Source organism: Cinclus cinclus, chromosome 6 (assembly GCF_963662255.1).
Source record: "Cinclus cinclus chromosome 6, bCinCin1.1, whole genome shotgun sequence".
Lineage (NCBI taxonomy): Eukaryota > Metazoa > Chordata > Aves > Passeriformes > Cinclidae > Cinclus > Cinclus cinclus.
Window position 1 is genome coordinate 42,615,786 of NC_085051.1, and position 25,020 is coordinate 42,640,805.

A 25,020-nucleotide genomic window follows, 5' to 3' on the forward strand; every position below is an offset into this window, starting at 1 on the left:
CCGGTATTTTTAATTTTTGTGTTGTTCTTGCATCCTTCTGTTTTGGACAGTTGATTATAAATGAATTGATTAACAATAGAGAGGGTGCAATAATCATCCTGCTCTGTTGAATACTTTAAATACATTGTTGGTTGTTGTTCAGTGATGCAGCAATTCTTTCTGTTTCTCCTTTCTTCTAGTGGTATTTTCAATACTGGACTCAAAGTATTTCCAGACCTCAACAAAATCTATTCATTTGATGTGAATTTTTTGCTGTAAGTATCTGTCCTCACAGCTGGTTAGAATATTGCCATCCTCGGACCACATGAAAATGCATAATGGAAGCTTCTGGTTTTGAGAAAAATACAATTTAAGTTCGACAAAGCAGTTTTCCACAAGCAATATTTCAATGATCATTAGCGCCAAATCTGGAAAATGCCAGGTAACCTAGCACTATACGTTTGACCTGGATTAGAGACACAGACACACAGCACATTCTTGATACACGACTTCTACAGGCCCTGTTTTGTTCTTGGTTTTGCAATGGCTGTGCAATACCTGAATTAATGTGAAGTCAGAATAGTGTGACACACGGGACCTGAGCTGGTCCTGCTAACATCCTGCTAACATCAAATCATCCTATCAAAATTCCTCTAACAAATTTATGCTGCCATGGTGAAGCAAACTGCAGAACAATTTATTGAAGAAAGAGAATGGGAATGCAAATGGGTACAAGGAGGTCTCCCACTATTATCCTTAAAGGAATTGCAGAAACAAAGAGTTCTGCTTTGAACTCTAAAATATGCAGGAGTTTCTTGGTATTTAAAAAGCACAGACAACACCCACCTGTGTTATCAGAATTTTGGGTTGTAATCAAGCTGAGGAGGAAGAGGAGCTCAGATGAAGACTTGCAGGCTGACACAAGGTAAAAATATCTTGGTCACTCGGACCCAGAGAGGAGTTAGAAATCTTATATTGTAGCAGGGGCTTGAATGCTGGATGGGCTAGGCAAAAGGCAATTAAAAATGAGAAGTGTTATGTTAGAAGGTGATTTGCAAAGATGTGATTGATGATCTACTGCAGGCCTTGTTTCAGTGCTGCTAAGTGGTGTTTTTTGGTCAAGGGTCAGTTCCCACTGCATTCATGGTCTGCCACTGGCAAGATGAACCTCAGAGCAATAGAGAAATGCTGCTGGTTCTGCTAAAGAAGTGTAGACCTGCAGGAAGCAATGAGTTCTTCCCTTCCAAGGATCTTCTGAGAGATAAGTTTTGTTCTAACACACATTCACCTTGGCTGTAGGCCTCCAAGATTGAAACCTGAGTCAGTCAGAGCTCTGAGTGAGATGTAACTACATCTTGAAAACTATTAGGGAGTTTCTCAAAGACCAAAAGGGCTTCAGCTTAGATTGAAAACTCTGCTAGATCTACTTCTGTATAGCAGAGAGAACTAAGAATTGAACAGGCTAGATGAAACAAAGCAGTTTATACAACCATCTGTGTTCTTACTTCCAACTAATTCAGTACTTTTCTAACTGGCAGAAAGCCAAACATTGTTTTACATCTGCCTTGATTTTTTTTTAAATAATGATAACTAACAAAAGATAAATATAGGTCTTATATGCTGCACAGAGTTTTTAAAGAATAGACCTGTACTTCCAAGAACGATAGTTCTATGATATATATTTCTAAATATTGCTATTCAATGAAAGACTTTTTGTTTCTTCCATCAAGGAAAAAAATGCTCTTGAAAAATAATAGATTTCTAAATAATGAATAAGGTATAGCTGGGGAAAATCCATTTATTATATTACTATTTGCCTTTGAGGTCAAGCAACTTATAAGTAAACATTTATTTAGGAAAAAAAAAAAGAAGAATCTGCAAAATGTCAAACCCAAATAATTTGTGGTGGAAACCACCTGCAATGAAAATTACTTGGAATGGAAACGGTTGTGGTACTGTTCAGTGTTAGCACATATATATGCACAAATGTAGCACAGAAAAGGAATAAAGTTATTTCTGGCACATGGGTAATTGTTAGGACTTCTCAGCCTATGGATTTTATGTGTACCTAATCTGCAAGCTGAAGAAAAAGAAAACTTTGCACAGTATTTTCTTTTCTAGACTATAATATTATTCAGGAAAAATCAGGAAAAGGACAAAGACTTTGCTCTGCCCTTTGTTTCTACCAGTGTTTTCCATCTTTCCTTTCTCCAGTTTAGTAACAGTAAATCTCTTTAGCTTTCCTTTTTCCCTTTTGTTACAACAGAATTTTGGTCTGAAGATACATAGTACTTATTAAGACTGCAGAGTAGGAGTAAAATAAGGTATTTAAGAAATGAGTAGTGAAACATTCCTTTGGACCAAGAGGTGAGAAGAATTGGTAAGTTATTTTGCTTACTAGTGAAAGAGATGTGCTAGCTGCACTTCTGTAAAGTAAAATGCCTCTGTCCTCAATAATGTATTATCTGATATCTTATCTGAATTTAGAGAGCAAGATTTCAGCTCTAAAGCCATGTGGGCTGTTCAGTTGACACTGCAGCTAATGCTTACTCACTCTGCTTATTCTCTGGCTCATGAGACCAGGGACCTGTCTGTGCCACTAGCCACTATCATCTCACAGGCTGGCACACCTCACCAGAACTACAAAACCCATTTACCTCATGAGCTGTCTTCCTGGATGCTGGAATATGCTCAATTCTTCATCCTACATGTATCTTCTGGCCTTAGATAATACTAAACAGGTTATTATTTTTAAATTATTTATTTGAATAAATATAAATTTATAATAAAATAAATATGACTTATTTATTTTATAATATATTAAAATACATCAATATTCATTTACTTAAATAATTACATTTTAAACTTTGATTTTTATCAAGGCAGAGAACATTTAATAACAAAGCTGTTCTCCAGATGCTCTGTTGGGCAGATGCTTGATTGTGATATTTTGTCTCCTTTTTCAGTGAAATTGCAGATAATCCTCATATGACTTCAGTGCCTGCAAATGCTTTCCATGGGCTTTGTAATGAATCTCTAACCCTGTAAGTTCTTCCAGTTTAAGTTACAAGGCAATTACCTTTCTGGTAATGCTTAAAATGCTTAAAAGTAAAATTATTCCTGTCCTACCCTCTAGTAGTTTGCAAGAGAGAAATACCACAGACAGACAGTACCTATATTCTAGTTTGCATAAATTCTGTAATTGACAGCTATTTGAATCAGTCCTGCCTTTTTCTTTAAACTGGCTTGACTATAGTGGTTTTGTTTTCCTATGATTCTAGTGCTAGTGAAAGATTATATTTGAAAAAAAAAATCAAAGGAGAAAGTCTGCAAAGTTCTCTCCCTGTAAAACTACAGCAGGGTTATAACTGTCTGACTAATTTTCAACCTGAGTGGTACATACCATGGAAACTAATGTATGGCAAACATCAAAAGAGTCATATTTGAAAGAAAATTGTTAAATAAAGTTCAGTTATACAAGTCAGTCAATATGAGCCACAAGAAAAAGCTCATGGGAGTGAAATTACTGTAAGGGGTTATGACCTGAACTGGGAGAAAGAGCATTAGAATGTGAACAGATGAATTCTAAAGAAATTCTAAAAAAAAAACCAAAAAAAAAACCAACCCAACTTTTTACCCTAAGGGAGTAAAAGAATGAATTCTAAAAAATTAAGGCACACCTGATAGTAAAATCAGACCTTTTTTACTAGTTGTTAGTTCCTTTAGCCTTCCTTAATCATCCTAGAGAGATTTTGCTTCCTTGCTTTTAGTTTAAGTGTGGGAAAATTATAGCAAAGTGGTTTAGTCTATCACTGCTGTAAAAAGAGGTAGATGACACACCTGATGATGATACCATATGGTATCCTTGATTCTGGTGCACTCAGGAATGCTTCTGAGCATTTGTTTGACCTTGCATGGTAACTACTGCTTCTTCAAGAAACTAAAATTAACCCATCCATAAATGTGCTGTTGCAAAGAAAAATGATGCATAAAATGTTAGGTATTCATGTATTGAAGCAGCCCAAAATAAACTGATGTAATTTCTTTTTTGCTTGCAGTAAACTCTACAATAATGGCTTTACCAGTATTCAAGGCCATGCTTTTAATGGGACCAATCTGGATGCTATGTAAGTAGCAGGTAGTTCTCTTCTTTCAGAAGAAAAATCCCAAACTTCTCTGCTTATTTGAGGCTCTGAAATATGTATCTTATTTTAATTACTTTTAAGGTGCAAAGAGAGGATGTTAATTTCAGCCAGCAAGAATATAATTGCTAAATGTCTTTTGCAATGTGCTTTCATTTCGTATGTATATTTATAGCTCAGAAATAAAATTATGCCAAGTAATTCCAATGTGAGTTTTGTTCTGGTTTGAGGCTACAGTAAGATTTTGTTTGATCAGTAACTTTTCTAAGACAATTTGGAAGATAATTATGCTTTTTTTTTTTTTTACATGACTGTTTTAGTAAGTGTAGCACTGATGGTAACAGTTCTTTCACAGGTATCTCTTACATGCAAAAAAGAGAGTGGTGTAAGTGGAGCAACTCAGAGGAACCAGCCACTTGCACTGGAAATGAGATGCACATCCCAAAAGCATGAACCAACCATTCCATATTTTCCTGCAACTTCTTATTGTATTTTTTGAAAAAATAATATTTATTGATTTAATATCCTTTTTACACCATACCCAAAATCATCTGCTTCATTCATTAAGAGAGAATAAATCTCAATTCTAGAGACTCCATTCACTTTGGCAGAGTTTACTCTTGTCCTACAGAAGTTTTATTGAAGAGTCTGTCACTCTCATGAGTAAAGAGATTTCTTCAGAGTGGGCTCTTAAATTAAACAGAGACACGTGAGGATAGATATTATTATTTTTAGTACTTTATTTTAAATTAGGCTTAAATTCTGTAAGAATTCCATAAGAACATCATTCACATGGTCCTAATCTTTTCAAACTGCCTATTTTAGCATAGCAGCTAGCTAGACTTCTTAAAGTCTCAAAGGTTTGACATAAACCAAAGATCTGGAAGAGATCTGATTTTATTCACAGTAGTTCAGTTACTTTAAACTTTCACATGAAAAAGGAAGTTTTCCATGAAGACATAGTGTTTGTACTAGTGCCCACAGAAATCACAAGACGTAAAATATGGCAAAATAAAGCCAGTGTCTTGACTGAATCCCTCTAAGCTGCATGCAGTACTCAGCAATACCCAGAAACTTTCCGGGCCTTAGCCAATATATGAACTGTGTTGGCTCTTCCATTACTTACATTTTGACAAAACACAGGTTGGACACTATTTTGTAGCAATTTTTCTTTATGCTTCTCTCATAGTATGCAGATGCTATCGCTTCTGTCCTCTGGAATTCTCATTATCATTAAAGAATCAAATGAAAATGTAGTTTTAGAAGATCTGAAGTCCTAAACTTCTGTTTTATTGAATGGGGAAGTAGAGAAGCAGACAGCATATACTAGCCTCTGTAGATACTGTTTGCTTATTTTTAGGAAAAAAAATTGTAATTGTGTAAGTATTTTTTAAGGCCAAGAGTAGAGGGCTTTACAGAGAGATCTGGACAGTCTTGAGAGCTAGGCAATCACCACCTATATTAAATTTAACAAGAGCTATTTCTGGATTCTCCATCTGGCACGGTGTAATCCTGGTCATACATTACGAAGTGGAAGGCTGAAGAGCAGCCCTACAGAAGATCTGGGGGTCCTGGTTGATGGCAAGTCGATCACAAGTCAGCAGTGCCTTGGCAGCCAGGAGGGACAGCCTTGCCCTGGGGTGCATCAGGCACAGCATGGCCAGCCAGGGGAGGGAGGGATTGTCCTGCTCTGCTCTGCACCGGGGCAGCCTGACCTTGATTACTGGGGGCAGTTTTGAGAGCCACAATATGAGCAGGATATCAAACCCTTAAGTGTGTGCAAAGGAGAGCAGTCAAGATGGTGAAAGGCCTTGAGGGCAAGACTTCAGAGGAGTGGCTGTGGTAACTTGGCTTGTTCAGCCTGGAGAAGGGGAACATGAGGGGAAGATCTCGTGGCAGCCCACAGCTCCCTCAAGGGGGGCACTGGAGAGGCAGTGCTGATCTCTCTGGTGACCAGTGATAGGACACAAGAGAACAGAATGAACCTGCATCAGGGGAAGTTCAACTGGGTGTCAGGTGCAGGTTCTTCACCCAGAGGGTGGTCAGTCATTGGAACAGGCTCCCCAGGGGAATGGTCACAGCACCAAGACTGTCAGAGTTCAAGTTGCATCTGGATAATGGTCATAGTCACGGTTTTGTTCTTCATTGTCCTGCAAAGACTTGGGAGCTGGATGCTATGATGTTTAGGATCCTGATATGTTCTAGGATTTATGATCCTACGTGAATCCTACCAGAGACCGGCTATGATGCACTAGTCAATCAAATTGAAAGAAAAAGAAAAAGAAGAAGAAGAAGAAAAAGAAGAAGAAGAAAAAGAAGAAGAAGAAAAAGAAAAAGGAAAAGGAAAAGGAAAAGGAAAAGGAAAAGGAAAAGGAAAAGGAAAAGGAAAAGGAAAAGGAAAAGGAAAAGGAAAAGAGAAAAATAAATAGAAAAAGGGACTAATCCAACAAAAACCATCAACAGAATAACTAAAACTAGACTTACGTTCATGGGTTTATCTACCAGCAGTAAAAATAGTTTACTGCAACAAACACTCTTCTACTAATTAAATCATATGACATTTACTTGGAGCAGAGTACTACTCCAGGTGTACATGGAAAACTAGGGAGCTGAACATGAGTGGTAAAGCCTTTATCTCTTTGATAAACTACACTGAAACTTTTAAACTAATTTTCTGAAGTAGTTTGGTTACCATGTGACAGGATAAAGTATAATTTTGCTAAGTGCAGGCTTGGAGATTTGTTTCTAGCAGCAACATTAAGTTTATGTAAGAGGCAAATATTTCATTTTCTCTATTCTGACATCTCTAATTTGAACTCCTGTTTATCTACCACTGTATAGTGAAGGAAATACCTGTTTTTCTCTGAGTCTGATCCAAGGCCATTTAAATTTAAGAAAAACTGGAGCAAAAATAAACTAATAGAAAAAGAGTGAGGGAAATTTGAATGTGCTTTGAATTATTATCTCAAGGACAAAAATAAGTAAAGCAAAACAAGCAAAAACAACAATAAATTTTTGGCAAATTATTCAAAGACTTCATGTTCCATCCATAAATCAGAAGACATTTTGGGAATCTTGGAGGCTACCTTCTACTATGCATTATGCCTTTCAACCACTTCTGCAGCATTAAAATGCCTATGTAATTAAAAGGGGACCAAAAAAAATTAATACAAGTAATAGGTGAAAAAACATGGATAAAGGGTTCCCATTATCATACAGAATAACAGCTCTTCCTAATTGATCTTGTCATCCAACAAGGACTGTTGTTTAACAGCAAACCACAGTACTGCTGTGTAAGTTTTATAATGGCAGGGAAGTAAGGAACCAGGAATGAAGGGCTGAATGACACTTTTACTGAAAAGCACTCATGTGACACTTGAATCCTTCATCTTAACCCATCATTAAAGTCCATAAACTGCATCACTTCTGCAAAGTAGTGCTGCTGCACCAATGTTTATTTCTGTAAGGTAATTGGTGAGGAAAGAAGAGTTTTTAAAAGGTATTTTCAGAGAATGGCAAAATATATTTGTGATGAGCTTTTACAGATCTAAATTACTGAAGCGGAAAGTGTGCAATCTCAAAATCTAATCACAAAAATAAACTCCAAAAGAATATATTTACTTTAGTATACACTTTCAGGGTTCACCTATCATGTTTGGCACAGCTCAGAGTTAAGATAAACAATTGTGCAGAAAAATCGTATGATGAATCCTTAGTACTGTTCACTTACCAATACATCTTTTTTTTGCCCATTCTCTCTTTCTTTAACCTTCATTTCATAATCCAGCTGGATGCATATGTTTTACGTAGCACTTGAGATGTCCTGTGAGTGTTTCATGCCCTCAGAAGGTCCTCCTCAGCACCCTGCAGTCATGGTGTTTTCTGGTGTCTTAATGCAATATTCTTCCCCCTTACCCAGGAGCTTAAGTCTGTAGAGACTGTTAGACACAAGTATAGGTGCTTTACTTATCTGACTGGATTGAAAAACATCAAAAAGGGCCTTCATTTACTTACAGCACTACACAAATATCAGCATCTCCTGCTTCAGATTCTGCACTTACTACTACAGATTTCCTGTGGTTTGCACTGGGGTATTCATGTGTATCTGATTGCCATACACCAACTCTCCAAAATTACAATTACACTAGGGTCCCCCTCTGAGGCTATGAAATTAATTATGTGATTTATAAAACTTCTAAGATTTGTTTGGATGTATTAATTCCACTGTTGTGGTTTTCTCTTCTGCAGGGAATTTAAATGACATTCTGTATCATTTAGCTATCAGTAGCAACAGAATTAATGGTGCTTTCAGAAGGAACTGACTCTCCATAAGCTTTCTTTGTCAAATTAGTATTTATCAAAGCCTTACTCTTTCCATTTAAACGCAGTATCTATGAAAATAAAAGGGCTTAAACAACTGAAACCAATTAGCATCAGGAAATTGTACATTCTGATGGGCCTGACTCATTGATGTGAAAACTGGCAGCTAGCATTGCAGCCCCTCCTTACTAACACGTGGTTCTGTACTTCCCAAAGTCTCTAGCTGTTTCTATCTGTAACTTTGAAGATTTTCATCAGGCATATCAGCTATTATATTTCAGGTTTGTTAGTCACTATGGTACTCAACCATCAGGAGAAAATATTTCAAAATTGGACAAGCAATTAACTGGTTGTATAATAGTGTCTAGTTACTAAAGCAGACTGGTTTTATTAGGTTAAGCAGGTTTTTGTGTCCTTCAACACTACAATCTAGATGTTGAAATCTTGGATTAAATCGTTAACTGTTGTTCTGGTTTTAATTTTTGTATTCATTTCGCAGACAAAATCATAAGGAGATTTGCACACTAAAGGAAATGCTCACAACAGTAGTGTGCCATTTACAGAATATGAAAATCAGTTCTCAGAAAACACAAACACCAGATGATGTTAGAATGCCATATTTTTAAAGAATGAAAGCTTATTTCAAACAACAGCTGAGAAGGTGATATAAACTATTTTCCTCTGTAAGAAACAAAGCTTAAGGCATGAGTCATGTCCAATGAATAACATGCCAGAAGCATTATTTGGCTCCCTAAGACTTTCTGTTGTGCAACCCAGATAAAGTGCATTTACTTCTCATTTCTCACTATGGTGATCAATATAAGTTTATATCCAGTAAATGTCAGGAAAAATTTGCCAATGACTTCAACCAGGACAGGATTAGAATCTTTACTTAATGTTTTCCACGCCACAGCTTGCCAGCTGGGCAAGGGAAGGGATTGTCCTGCTCTGCTCTGCACCGGTATGGCCTCACTGTGAGTAGTTTTGGTTACAATGTAAGAAAGATATTCAACTATTAGAGAGTGTCCAAAGGAGGGCTGGATGGTGAAGGGCCTTGAGGGGATGAATGAAGAGCAGCTGAGGGCACTTGGTCTGTTCAGCCTGGAGAACACTGAGAGGAAACCTCATTGCAGTTACAACCTCCTCATGAGGGGAAGAGAAGAGAAAGACACTGATTTCTCCTCTGTGGTACCCAGTGACAGAAACTGAGGGAATGGGCTGAACTTATGTCAGGGGAGGTTGAGGTGGGATATTAGAAAAGGTTCTTCACCCAGAAGGTGGTTGGGCACTGGAACAGGCTCCCCAGGGCAGTGGTCACAGCACCAAGTCTGACAGAGTTCCAGAAGTGTTTAGAGAACAGTCTCAAGCACATGATGCAACTCTTGGGCCATTCTTTGCAGGGCCATGAGTTGGATTTTGATGATCCCTGTGGGTCCCTTTCAATTCAGAATGTTCTGTGACTTTGTGAACTTCACAGACACCCTCTGACATCTGTTGTGACTATCTTACTACTGCACCTTCTACCTTATTAGCTAGCTTGTAAATATTTACAATGGGGTACCAAACATCCCAATCTTTCCTTGCTCTTATAACAAAACTTTGATCTTAAGTTTTGGCCTGTATATAGAAACCTGCACTTGACTATTGCAATTTTTAAGCATTTAAAGATTTTATTGAACTCACAACATCATGAGTTCATGAACTGAAAACAACATGAACTGAAACAACGTTTTTTTTCTATTTGTTCATGATGCGTTCCATAACATATTTCCCCATACTCCATTCTGACAAAACAAAACTATTTCACCTCATCCTTACACATATCTACTTGAAGGTACACTGTTCTATGCATGTGCCCTTATGTTTATGACAGTGAGAAAAAATAATTTGGAACAAAGATAATAAAATTACCAAAATAAAGTATTTGTTGAGGAATTTAATTGCTTTTCAAAATGGAAAACCTGTATTTTGTTTCTTGGGTACACAGAAAATGAAGTAACTGATTATGCTTCAATATGTGGTTGGGAATGGATGGCCTTTATACATTTTGCTTTTGTACAACTGTACAGGCAAGTAAACTCGAGCTCTTCAGTAACCAATGGATAACTACTTCCCTTATCACTGTGTTTTGTTTGTTTCTGCAGCTATCTGCACAAGAACAAATACCTCAAAGTTATCAATGATGATGCATTTCTGGGAGTGCACAGTGGACCAACTTTACTGTAAGTAGGTAAAAATGAAGTAGAGAAAGCTAAAAATAAGAAAAAATAATACTGTTTTGGTTTACAATTTCTTTACAACAATTAGCATCAGAGCAGCAGGGACAGGAATGGAATGTTTACAAAAATAACACCAGCAACAAAACCTGTGCTTTAGGGAACTGATTTATTAAATGCTGGCATCCTACATTACATATGCTGTTCCTACCAATTTTTCTTATGGAAGATTCTGTACTACAACTTGTCTTATGGCTGTACAATTGTAATACAAAAGAAGGGCTCTTGTCCCACATATGTAAAGGAAACTGAAAGAGACAAAAAAAAAATTTTAGACAGAAAACTAGTTACTTCTGATGCTCTTCTTTTTTCTCATGTTATTCGGCTTCCAGTCTGATGTTATAATCCTCCAAAGAACTTTTCACTAAAATTAGGAATCATAATACAGAATGAAAACTTTTAAGAACTTCCAGAAGAATCACATTCCCTGACTCAAATTGTCTAGTATTTAATGTAGTGCCTACAGCTGATCATAAGGAGAACTGAAATACTGAAAGGGGAATTTCTTCCTCCACTGTAAAACCAGATGATGCCAGCAGTGCTCAGTCCATGTAAGAGTGAGTTTTATTTTCTGCTCTTCAGTAAAACAGCCTATTCATAGCAGAATAACTGTATTTTTCTTGGAAGGAATCTTAGCAGCTACCTGCAATTACAAAAGGTGCAAAAGTCATTATTTTGCTTTTAGAATCTTTTCAACTCCAGAAATTCAGTCTGGCTCCAGCAGGTGAAAACTTGCAGAAGTAGAGATTTTTGACTTGGTTATTGTAGGAATTTAAAGCATCAGGGTTGCTGTTATGGTGACAGGTAAACAAGTAATGTTTATGCTGCAATATGCTGCAAAAGATTGTGGATGTTTAATTGTGTGCTGTAAGAGCCAGGTAAGTTTCCTGAGCAAAGGCTAGCTTGGAGATGTGTCAACTACACAAAACCTCTCGGTTCAGGGGCTAGAGATGCTTTCCTAGGATGTGCATATCCAACTGTAAAGAACTTCCTTTTTACCCTGTTTTCAAGTTAAATATCTCAAATTACTTAATTTTTTTCTAGTTTTCCATAACTATTGTGCTATCCCAGCTGCCATTGATCCTTGATCTCAGGACATGTTTTATACTTGCAGTCTAGACAGCTACCCATCTCCTCTTAGAATGATATACCTTGATGGCTATTAAGAGCCCTATCAGTACATATAACTGAAGAGAGATGTGGTACTTAGTATAGTGTAATTACAGGGAGAGGTATTGCTGCTCAAAGGCAGAAGGCCAGAAATGGCATGTAACCACACCAAATCAACAGTGGATGTAAAAAGCCAGAGAATTTCACATCCTGATACTTTGATATGCAAGTCCTAAGATAAAGCTCCTAGATGTTGTCACAGTTTAACACTGGCCTGCACCTCAACTCCACACAGCTGCATATTTGCCCCTGCACTCAATGGAATGAGGCAAAGAATTAGAAGGGTAAAAATGAGAAAAATAATGGGTTGAGATAATAATTAATAATTTAAAAAGGGATGTTGAAAAAAAGATCTGAGGGGGAAGAAGACAACCCAAACCCAAGAACAACAAGTGATGTAATGAAAACAATTTCTCACCACCAGTCCATTGATTTCCAGCCAGTCCCCTGGCAATGGCAGTCCTGGCAAACATCCATCAAGTCTTTACTGCTGAGCATGATTTTTATAAGGTTTAGAATATCTCTCAGTCAGCTGGGTTTGTCTGTCCTGGCTATCCTCTCTGAAATTCTTGTGCACCCTTAACCTCCTCACTGGTCAGATGATGTGAAAAATAAAAAATACCTTGGCTGTGTGTAAGTACTGCCCAGGGACAGCTAAAACATCCCTATATAATTAACACTATTTTCACTCCCAAATCAAAAACATAGCCCCATACTGTGAAGAAATTTAACTCTATGCCAACCAAAACCAGTGCAAAATCAATAATTCAAGTTATTAGCTTGTAATTTTATTTTAATGTAATTTTAATAGCAGCTTAGGGGCCTGTGTTACCCACAGATAACCAGGAATTATCCTGCATGTGTGATGTAGAAAAAGTTTGCCATAAAATGAGCAACAATTTAAAGTGGAATCCTTCCACCTGGACTGATCTCTCAGCTGAATTTTGGGAACTAGAGTTATTTTAATGGGAACAAGAGTTTCTGAAACTCCCGCATATGCATTACCTTAAGAGAGCTGAAGTAAAAAAATGAAAACTGGGTGAAAACCTAGTATTTGTGGTTGTGTCATGTCAATGGCCATCAACACCTCTCACAGGAGACAAAAATGTCCTTGCAATTGGTGCCTTAGTATACACCCCCACTATACTGACATGACCAATGAATTATTTACAGAGAAACGACACATTTAACTCATGTAACAGTCTGGAAAGTCTGACCAATATAGCCCTTCCATATTCCCTTGGGCAGTGTAAACAACTTAGATTGTTATAAGGAATAGTTTGTTAAGCCATTTTTGGTTCAGGCACCTACCTTGGTGTTGTTAGCTGACCATTCAATCTTCTTCAAAATACAGTTTTACTTCAAAACTGTTTCGTCATGAAAACTAACTCTGTGGAAAATGATTATGAGAATATTGCTTTTTTTTTTCTGGGACAATGAACACAACTGTTAGAGTGGCAGCAGTACACACACACACACACACAAAAAAATTGAAAAAGGAACATTTATGGAGCTCTAAAGAGAAATTCTGTTTTGCCTCCCTGCCAATCTGGCAGAACCTATTGTCTGGAGTTCCCTATATGCACTCTTCAAGTGAGATAAGAATTTATGCAACATTTGTCCCACAGATAGTGCTTTTTTCCTGATCAAGATTTCAGCAGCAACAGCAACTTAAAGGCTGAAATACAGACCATGGATCTACCCTAATGGGGTAATGTTCCATTTTGGCTTTAAATAAACCCAATCAGAAAGATTTAACTACAAAGAATTGTGCCTGATTATATGTACATTGTGTGAGTTTGGCCATGCTCTCAGACCACCTAATTAAACATACTTAAGTAAGTATTGAAAAGCTAGGTAATCTTTAATTTTTTGTCAAATTTGCAGTTTACAACAGCAGAGGAAGCAGGGACTGTGATTGCTGAATAGAGGAAAACCGATGTCAACAATTCTAATTCCTTTGTCACTGTTGTATACTCAGATGTACATGGATGTATATATAGATTACTCCCTTTAGAAAACTATTTTAAGAGTATTATGACAGCACATTGCTCTTCACCTCAAAATAAAACCTTGGCAAGGATTCAGCAACTTGGTGGACCTGATTTACTACATGTGACAAGAGCTGCTGCCTAGAGCAAAAGTTCAGAGTGCAACAAAAATACAGTCGGCTTCATTATTCAATTAGTTTTTACAAAGCACACAGTCCAAACTCAAAATGTTAGTCACACAAGATACATGTGAGTAGTTAATTATCTTTAGAAAGCAGAATTGCTTTTTGAAGCATCATTTCCTAATCTAGGAATAGTTTCTCCTGTGGGACACAAGTCTTTGAGCAAGAGGAGCACTCTATATTTTGCTAATCAAATAGTGCTAATTTTTAGGTTTAAAACAATCTTTCAGTAGAGTTAAAATACTATCTGCAGTCTGTATAATAATATATATATTATATATTTTATGCTTTATCTATTCCAGTACTCAGAAATTTGTATACTATTAAGTAAAAATTCTCAGTTGTACTATGATGCATTCAATCTAATTTTCTTAATTACCTGTCTTTTAAATTACTATTACTTTTATTACTGGATTTCATACTACAATTACATGCTTCCAGCAAAGAAAAGGATTATTGACAAAAGCTACTATTGCTTAGCTCTAGTTCTGAAATACTGACTTCATAAAACCAACAAAGAATTAGACCAAAATATAATAACCCAGGGAAAAAAAATCAGAGCAACTGAGTATCTTTTTAGTACTTCTGTAATATACAGCTGGTTCAGAAGACAACACCTCTGAACTCATAAGCTATGTTTTATTCCCACATTTATCTGAACCTCTCCAGGGTCTCTTTAACATTCATTATAATGTATAAATTTCAGCTGAGATAAGCAACAGCCTAGAAACGTCACGAGATTTATAAGAAAATATGTGAAGAAAAAACAGAACCACTACCAAGCCCAAATGTTGAGACTGGTTGAGAGCACTTTGGTTGCTGTTCAGCCTCACAGTGCAGAACTCCATGCAACCACTTCCAGTACCTGAGTGGGCTCTAGACCATGGCTACTTAAAAGCTGGTCTGGCTCTAGGCTAGCTGTGAATGTTGCTAGCCTCTTCCATAATCCTGAGCATTTGGCACCTTCCACAAGAGTGTGTCTGCCTCTTTGCTGTCTCGGCCTTGTGGGCATTTGTCAAAGGCCTTATAGAAGTCCCAGGAGACTTTGAGCAGATTATAAACACAACACTCAGAAAAGCCTGCAAGGCAGGACTTGTTTTTATAAAAGCTCCTTACATGCTGACTTTCCCCAGGTATATCATATTCAGTGGTGGCTTGTTTGCTGCCTTTCTGCAGGAGAGCAAAGCTGAAGGTTCCACAACACTTTTACCAATTCAACTACTTCCTCCTCCAGCTGCTTCAGAACTTTTCTGGTGAAAACCATTCAGTCCTTGTGACTTGCTATCATTCATTTAATCAGTTTTCTGCATAGCCTCTTACAGTCACTTCAGTTTGAGACAGATCCTCTTGACATGTCCATCAGACCTCCTACCCATTCTCTTGTTTCTTTAAGGGTGCAAGCTGCAACTTAGCAGTGCCAGCAAGACACTCTTCCATCCAATGTAAGCACTGCTGTGTTTAAACATCATCTTAGTTATCAATATGATTAGATATGATCTGTTAATGAGACAGACAGAACTGCAGTCAGTTCCCATTTTTTTCATCAAACCAAAATCAAGTCTGATCATCCCACATTGGGGCTGACCATACTTGGCTGATCAGGGCTAGGTAAGAGGCAACAGGATAAGAGGAAATCGCCCCAAGTTGTGTCAGGGGAGGTTCACATTGGATATTAAGGAAAACAAATTCACAGAAAGGCTTGTAAAGCATTGGAAGAGGCTGCGCAGGGAAGTGGTGGAGTCATGGTCCCTGAAAGTGTTCAAATAATGTGTGGATATGACGCTTGTGGAGATGGTGAACATGGGTGCTGGACTGATGGCTGGACTGATGATCTTAAAGGTCTTTTGCAACCTTAATGATTCTATAATTCTATAATTCTATACATTAGCACACAAAGAAACCATTCAGGAAAATGTGTCTTCTATACAAATTCAAGCACAGACACTATGGTCTTCACGACTCCAAACTACTGGGATTCACACGGCTCCAAGGATTAGCAATTATTTATAAATGTTTTCAATCTAGTTTGAAGACAGCTGCCATGCTGCTTGAAGTAGATTTTGAATCTGAATAGATACTCATCAAGACTATAAGGTAAAAAAATCCGTGAGAATCCCATATTTTCCTCTTGGCCAGCTAACAGACACACAAAGTGTAGACCAAGGTAGAGTAACTAAGAAATTACCTTCCCTTGGGAGACAATTTATCACCAGACTCCCAGGAAGCTTTCTGATTTGCAATAGCAGTGGTAAAGAGAGGTCACAAGACTTTTTGCTGGTAGACACCACATACCATCAGCTCAGGGACTTCCCAAACTGAATGGTATCAGAACTTAGCAAGGTGATATGTAACCCCTACCTCCTTAGGATTTGATTTTTATTGTAGAATTCTGTGAAACTCCTGAAAAACTGTAAAAATCTGAAAAAAAAAAAAATAATCTGACCTAGCCACCTTTTTCTTTCTTAGGGATGTCTCCAGAACAGCTGTTACCAACCTTCCAGCCAAAGGATTGGAAAGCCTAAAAGAACTAATGGCCAAAAATACGTGGACTTTAAAGAAATTACCAGCTGTAAAGGTATTTCTTCAGCTAATGCGAGCTGACCTATCATACCCAAGTCACTGCTGTGCTTTCAAGAGCTGGAAAAAAAAAAGTGGGTGAGTTTCACTAACCAGTATCTATTTTTAGAATATATTTATAAAGACAATGCTTTATTAATAATATAAAAATACATGTATTGGCACTTTTGTAACCATTTTTTCTAGGTACCAACAATGTTCTTTGAAACAGATTACAATTGCAAACCATTGTAAGAATTTTTTGTAGGACCTTTTGCGGCAGTTCCTCCTCTTGTTGAGCCCAGAATTAAAGGGAAAGAAAAAAGAAAAGGGTAATTAATGTGCTATAGCAAGGCCTGATAAAAAAGCACTGGAGAGGTTATAGCCTCAAGTCTTGTGTATTTTAACTGAAGAGCTGTTGACTACTGAAAAATTTTTGACTGTAAATACAGCTGCATCACATCATGAGGTACAGAATTCCAAATTGCTGCACTGCTAGTTAGCTGTAAAGAAGCTACAGAACAGAAATTAGATTGATGGAAGTTCTGGGAGAAACTGAATAGTGAAAAGAAAGTAATATTCTATGTATTATCCAAGAAGTTATAAACAGTACATGAATGTCTTCTTGCCCACTAAGAATGTAGATTTCAAAAAAGAAGATGGATTATGGATGCCAAACAAGTAAAATTATTACTGGGGATAAAATTAAAAATACAGTTAAGAGTTAGAAAAAAACCCAGAAATGCTATCGTACATTATGTGGTCTGTTAACAAAAATATATCCGATCACATTTTTATAACTATATTTCCATTCAGGATGATTTACTTTTGAGGCATTCCCTTTGTTCACATGCTGTGCACCAGTCACACTGTAAATGCCAGCAGTGATTTCTGCCTCTACTCTTTCAGGATCCTGGAGTACCTGATGTGCAACCAGAGTAGCCACAGCTTTCATAAGAGATCAGTCAAGACTCTCAGAGAACCATTTTACAAAGATTATGCAGAAGAATACACAGACCACACCAATGCTGTGTATGACACAATCACCAAATTCACAAGTTTTCATGAAAATCCCCATTATTACATGTTTTTGGAAGAGCATGGAGAAGGAAATCTTGGCTTTGGCAAAGAGCTCAAGAACCCTCAAATGGAAGATGTCCAGACCTTTGACAGTCATTATGACTATCCTGTCTGTGGAGGCAATGAAGATGTAATATGCACACCAGAGCCTGATGAGTTTAATCCCTGTGAGGATATAATGGGATATCAATTTTTGAGGATTGTGGTGTGGTTTGTGAACCTGCTTGCCATCCTAGGCAACATTTTTGTCCTTTTCATTCTTCTCACCAGTCATTATAAACTGACTGTACCTCGCTTTCTGATGTGCAACTTGGCCTTTGCTGACTTTTGCATGGGGCTATACCTTCTTCTGATCGCTTCGGTGGATCTCTACACCAGGTCAGAGTACTATAATCATGCCATAGAGTGGCAGACTGGGCCTGGCTGCAACACAGCCGGGTTTTTCACGGTCTTTGCCAGTGAACTTTCTGTGTACACCCTGACCGTGATCACCCTGGAGCGCTGGTACGCCATCACCTTCGCCATGCGGCCTGACCGCAAGATTCGCCTCCGGCACGCCGTGCTCATCATGCTGGGAGGGTGGTTCTCCTGCATCCTGCTCGCCCTTTTGCCACTGGTTGGTGTCAGCAGCTACAGCAAAGTCAGCATCTGCTTGCCTATGGACACAGAAACACCAGTGGCTGAAGCCTACGTTGTCTTTGTTTTAATATGTAACATTATTGCTTTTGTCATCATTTGTGCCTGCTACATAAAAATTTACCTAACTGTGCGAAACCCCCAGTACAAGTCAGGGGACAAAGACACCAAAATTGCCAAGCGGATGGCTGTGTTGATCTTCACGGACTTTCTGTGCATGGCTCCCATCTCTTTCCATGCTTTATCTGCCATTATGAACAAACCACTGATAACTGTCTCCAATTCCAAGATTTTGCTGGTACTTTTCTACCCACTCAATTCTTGTGCCAACCCCTTTCTTTACACTATTTTCACCAAAGCTTTCCGCAGAGATGTGTTTATCCTGCTAAGCAGGTTTGGTATATGTGAGCATCAGGCTCAAGTCTACAGAGGTCAGACAGTCTCAGCCAAAAACAGCAGCGGGTCTTACGGGCAGAGAATCAACCAAGGGATAGGTCAGATTCTTACCAGCATTCAAGACCCAGTCAATGATTACCTTCCTGCTGTGACAACACAGGACCAAATTCTCATGGAAGAATGCAAGCAAACTGAGCTATAACAAGTTAAAGTATCACAGCCAAAACCTGGTCAAGAAGTGACTATGCATACAGTGAATCAAGTGAGAAGATAATATTCTCCATATTGTTTTCCCCTAGATTATGCTTCGCTAAAGTACGTAAAAGCTGAAAGTACCGGCAGAGTAGTCTTCAGACTTCTTATCTGAACCTTCTATCAGTGCAGGGCAAAACATATGGTCCTGATGACAATTCTAACAGCAGATGTGAATGCTCTACCTAAATAGGAAAGTTTATATATATATATATATATATATATATACATATATATATATATATATATACATATATATATATGTAAACTGAGCAAATACAAAATATACCCTTACCTTAAAATAACTAAAGTAAGAAGCAGGAGACCAACAATAAGACTTGGGGGTACTTATATGACTGAAAAAAATGGACGAAGTGTGATAATTAAAATAATTTTTAAAAAATATTAAAGACTGAAGCTCTCAAATACCTACATGTCAAAAGGTTTTTTTTTTCTAATAGCAAATTTCTAAAACTTCCACCAGGCCTAAAATGGAACAGATTTCCTCTCATTTTGCTACCATAACCTAAAGCAAATCTAGTCTTTTGTTTGCTGTTCTTGGTTTAGTTTGGTGAGGTGGGAAAACAAGCTTCTTCTTCATACTGCCTTTATAGTAGTAAAAGGCAAATTATCACTGATTTTGCAGCTGCTCATAATCTAACAGGTAAGAAACATTATGGCATTTGTGTCCCTTACTATCATTCTCACTTTTTTGCTAAACCGATTTAGGAGCTGGTTTATTTGAATTTGTTTTGAAGACCAGGCTACCCAGTCAAGTTAATGATGGTTGCTCGGGTTTTTTTGGATGACTGATCCAGTCGTTACCGTATTTCAGTGCTGTGTTGTCTGAACATGTTAATTGCTCTGAACACCCTGTAATTCCTGATTTCTTACCACTTCTGCAGTCCCCACTTACCTCTCTCTTACAGGGTAGAACTTTCCTTTTCACACTTTCTATGTTGAGCCACCTCAACTAGACCACGGGAATGGATCACGCCTTTAGGTTACTTCATGCCATACAGTTCAGTGCATTGAAGGCTGACTTCTAGCTTCTCCAACATGTTTTAAGAACATCTCTCTTATCTTGTAGTGAGATCTGTTACCTGAATTTTGTAATGCTTGCAGCACAACTACAAGAATCACATAGTTATCTTCTGGCTAACCACAGCCCTGCTGTAGCTGGGACATGCTCTCCACAGTGTGCTTATGGAAATCCATGCTCAGACACAAGGAACAACCCAGACTAAAGAATTAAAGCACCCTTCTGCCATACCTGCTGCTAGATGGGGCAGACCAAGGTCAAGCCTGGCTGTGCTCAGCTCATTCATACACCACAAACAAATGAACAGAGGCCTGGCTCTCTACACCTCCTGCAGACATCAGGACTTGGGGTAGGAGCTGCTCTGCACCAGCTGCATTGTTAACACTTGAGTGGCCTGAGTGCCTGGCTTTGCTGGCACAAACAGGATCACACCTGTTCCCAGCCAGCTCCACAGACTGGCTCTGCAGAACCGCTACCAAGGTTACCATGGATCATTTCGCTCATCTGTTTGAAAGCCTTGGCATAAGAATGGAAAATACTGTGTGAATATCTGCCTCCAGGTAGGTATTTTTAAATTAATTTTGTAATATCTATGCTGTTTTTCATGGAATTATGGTCTTTGAGAAACTATAATTAAATTGATCACACAATAGCCAGAACTTATATAATGCAGGGTACTAGTATCCAAAAAAATGTCATGGTAGAGCCTTTTGAACTGCCAGCTACTACAGCTGGAAACTGAGTGATTGCAAATGCCATGTACATACTCTACTTGACTCTGTATTTCCCAAATATTTAAAACTCAATTCAATTCTATATTTCTGATTATAAATGAAGGCTGCTTCAGTAAGCAGAAGCAAGGGCCTAGATTAATGAATTCCATGAGATGGTCTTATGGAAAATAAATAATCTATCACTGTTAATGTCATTAAAAAATATACAACAATGCATTATTGACTAATTTAACTGCTTACTTTGGGGGAGAGGCATGCCACTGTAGGTTGATTCTCAGCAAACTCTGAAAGCAAAACTGCTGAAACCCATTCAAATAATAATTTATTACCTCCTCTTCTGTAATCTGGGGTTGCCCAGTGTTACATCAGAAACAAAGACAGCTTCTTAAGTGTGCAGATCAGCAAAAGTCCTTACTGTTGGAACAACTGCATTTGTTATGCTCTGGCCATGTCCAAGAGTCCCATACAAACATAGGACTTTTCAGATGCAACACCCCCTGCAAGGTTCTGCCACCCTTCTGATACTAGAATAACCATTAAAGGGACAAAATATTTGTTGCGTGCTTTTATTTAGTACCTCAGCAGCTGCAAAGACAACGAAGTTTGAATGGACATTTATCCTACAGACTTCACAGACACTCATATACCATTGGAAAAGAAAATTCAAGCTTACATCATATTCTTTTTCAGAGAGAGAGGAAAGGCTAAAACATTTATGTTAAAAGTGCTTTTAAAAGTAACATGGATCTTAAAAGAGAATATTTCTTTCACGGAAACTAGTAGGACTTTGGAAATGTGGTATGCTGGACTGGTGCAGGTTGCTTGTAAATTAATGCAGCTGCTTGCTGTAACTAATGGATGACAGATATATTTACACATTATTGAACTTTTCTGTCTCTCATCATTGCATATACATTATGCCTGTAAAAAGAATTCCAAGATACTGCCTTTATCAATGAAGTTTGATATTTCCAGTTTGTCTTGCATAGTCCTTCTTGTGTTTAACTTGGTAAAAATATATTTTTAGAAGCTCTTGGAAAGTTCCAGGCAAATAGAATTTAAATAATTTATTTGCCAGACCATTTCTTGTAAATGTTTGTATTCTATAGACATTTTCTTTCATTCCTGCTTCTATCAGTTCCTTGAGCCATTTTTGGATTTGCGCGCACCCTTACGCAATACTTGCTATTTTGAGTCGCAGACAGTTGTATTATTTCTGGCATGTAGTATGTATGTTCTCTAGGATACTTCCGAAATAATGCAAAGTATGGGAATAAAATGTTTTGTTTGAAATTGGAAGAGGTTCAACAAGGTTTTTTGGGAAATTTTAAAATACTTTTCCTATAACAGAAGTTAATACTATTTATATTGCATTCAACTTCATTGTTTTCCTTGGCTGATCTATCCCATGACACACACTGTCTGATGCAGGTTTGGGGGTTTTAGCTCCATCACTAGCTCTAAGAGGGATGTCCTAAATGGCCATCTCAAACAGTGCAGTAGGGATAGAAAAGACAGCAGTAGTACTGCTGAGCTCAGGGGTTCCACAACCATCATTCATTACATCCAATATAATCCAAAAGAAAAAAAAGCTGTAAAGTTGAGACGAGGCCTTAGTTATGAACACTTGAACTTCCTCTGAGCAACTGAATGGCTTTAGGTGACATTTGTCTCCTAGTCTCCTCTCTCTCCAATAGAGAGAGATTTTGATTTTTCAGAGTAGGTATTGGTTCTAGATGGCATCATCTACAACAGGTCAGCTATAGTCAAAGTAAAGCACACCCTGCCCTGCTACTGGTATTTGGATTCTGAAAATAGCACAATCAATCAAAGATAAACTTCACATCACTACCATAGCCTGTTGATTTATTAACAGAAATGGTGGGATAAATAGAGGATTAATGCTCACAGTACAGGAAAACCTATACCAAAAAATCTCCTTAGAAAGAGAAGCCTGACTTGAGTAGAAGCTCTATGCTTATTATGTGTTAATATGAACCAAACCCTCCCTCCCAGGCTGTTTGGGCAGGCTGGTAATAGCAGCATAATCTGTATTGTTTTTCTAACAGATGCCAGACATCTGCACTCTAAAATCACTCACTACTCAAATGGTTTCTGGGTTGCTGCTAAAATTGGACAGTGAGGCACAAAATTAGCTGCATATTATACCTTTTTCCTTAGGCACTGTCCTCCTCTTTTGTACGGATTCTGAAAATATATGATATTATACTGCACTTACATGTAGACTCCATGGACTAAGGCACAAGATGTTGAAGGGCCCTCATCATGCCCTGGAACAGAAGATGGTTAAGAGGTCTTAGTGACGCACACCGGGAGACTCTGACAGCACCGTCAACCTAGAATTCACACTGGTCAATAACACACCTCCTCCATAAAGCTGGAATACTTTTCATCTGTTTAGTCACTGCCATCTGACTGGACTTATTTTTGTGTGACTGGAAATCACGATGTGAAAGTGAACAACTGAAGGCTCTATGAGGTCAATACAAAGATTATCTCATCAGAACCCATCAGCTCTAACTTCCTATTCCCATTCCACACCTACCCCCCATGTACACACATTGGTTTGAGTTTCTACAGTATCCCAAATTTCTAGATTCTCAAAGCAGATACCAATCCTGTGTAGTTTTGTAACTACCTGGCTTTACTTTCCATCCTGAATATATTGGGTAACTATTCCAAAATGTGAAAAGTCTCATGAACTGTAGCACTGGACCTGGACCTCTCTGGGGCCATCCTGAACTTAATCCTTTCAAGAGTTTAACTTCCGTGGGATTCACAGAATCAACTTGAATCTTACCCCACCTTTCCAGGAGGACGTCTCTGTGCCATCCTGATTATATGCACCACCAGGGCTTGTACTTGTGGCCATCTCAAGTCATATCCTTACTGACGCACACCTGTGCAGTTCCACTGAAGCTGTGAAGCTTTGATAATGAGTTCAAGGAGAAGGAACCCACTCTTTTTGGTTCTCAGCTATTCAATATGCAGCTGTGATGAGGAGTACTCTTCGGGTTATTTTTCTTCTGCCTTAAGGAAAGAAATATGTTGCGAACATTAACTTCACTAACCACCTGTATCTAAGAGCTCCCTAAACAGTCATTAGAAAGTGACTGAACTATTGGATTGTAACTCATATATACTACAATACTTTCTATAAGACCTCTTTGCAGCCTCTGTTTCAAACATTGATACTGGTAACTGGCTGGACTGCCAAACCCATGCTGGTTGTCTTACAGCTTCAGCTGAAATGGCAGTGGCTTTTCTTTAAAAACTGAAGAAAAACTACAGTACTTATGCCTTTTATGAAGGCAAAGCTACAGCAAATGAAATCTGAACAGTAACATGAGTTTTAACAAAAACCTCCCCACTGCAGGCTCTGAGGGGTTACCTGGCTGGATGTCTGTCTTCCCTATGGCCTGCTGCTGATATATGCAGGATAGCACTGAAATACCAGGAAGTACCAAAGCTGTATTTGTGCTGGTTTTGGTCTGAATGTAGCAAGAATTTCCTAAGCTGTATGTGGGTTACTGCTGCTGCCTAGAGGGAGCTGTTGAAACAGCAAATTACTTCTTTTTTTAACCAGCTGCAGATTTCCAACTTAACACTGCAAGAGTCAGTATAAAGCAGCAAGAACAATATTTTTATTAGGAGTGCATCTGAGACACTGGCACATGCACTTGCCCCATGAAAAGTCCAGAAGGCAAAAAGGGTTTTTTCAATTCATACATAAACTTCTCCTTTGACACGGAAGTATGTTTGCAATCTCTCCTTTTGTTTTTTTAGGGCTGGCTGCATTATTTTATCTTTTCCTCTGTACTGTTTCCTCTTCCCATTTTACATCTCCCTCTGACACTTCAGAACCCCACACTCTATTTTAAGAATTACTTTATGTTTCCCACCCACTATGTGAAGTGATTTAGGCTACCTGGCAACACAAGAACCTCTGAGAGAGTTGTTTAAGGCCATGAAAATTACTTAGGGCAGAAAATGAAAGCTAAAAGATACTCTGAATAAAGATTAACAGCAATTTGATCTGGTAAATTTAAGAACTACTCTACTTTCTCTCTGTTACCTCCCAAAAACTTAAGTGATACATGCAAAAACGTCTATGATATGAATATACTTCACCTTTAGTTATCTGATTTTTAACAACAGTATCATCATCACACTTATCAAACCCTTTGTCAGCTCTTTAAACATACAGGGAATTTCACCAGATGCTACTTTAATGTTTTAAGAC

General features: G+C 38.0%; 1 protein-coding gene and 1 long non-coding RNA gene across 4 annotated transcripts in view; one reads left to right on the forward strand and one right to left on the reverse strand.

The window, feature by feature from the left end:
- The window catches only part of TSHR (thyroid stimulating hormone receptor), a 42,835-nt gene extending 23,905 nt beyond the window's left edge, over nucleotides 1–18,930 (forward strand). For all 3 annotated transcript variants that reach the window (XM_062494323.1, XM_062494324.1, XM_062494325.1), the window contains 6 exons: nucleotides 180–254; nucleotides 2,946–3,023; nucleotides 4,038–4,106; nucleotides 10,586–10,663; nucleotides 16,527–16,715; nucleotides 17,526–18,930. In XM_062494323.1, coding sequence (XP_062350307.1) covers nucleotides 180–254; nucleotides 2,946–3,023; nucleotides 4,038–4,106; nucleotides 10,586–10,663; nucleotides 16,527–16,715; nucleotides 17,526–18,930 — 1,894 coding nt within the window. The remainder of the gene's footprint in view (nucleotides 1–179; nucleotides 255–2,945; nucleotides 3,024–4,037; nucleotides 4,107–10,585; nucleotides 10,664–16,526; nucleotides 16,716–17,525) is intronic.
- On the reverse strand, nucleotides 10,836–15,328 carry LOC134044865 (uncharacterized). Its single transcript, XR_009933284.1, has 3 exons — nucleotides 15,177–15,328; nucleotides 13,195–13,277; nucleotides 10,836–11,356 (listed from the first exon to the last, which is right to left on the reverse strand). It is a non-coding gene; the product is annotated as an uncharacterized LOC134044865 (long non-coding RNA).
- Nucleotides 18,931–25,020: the final 6,090 nt, after the last annotated feature.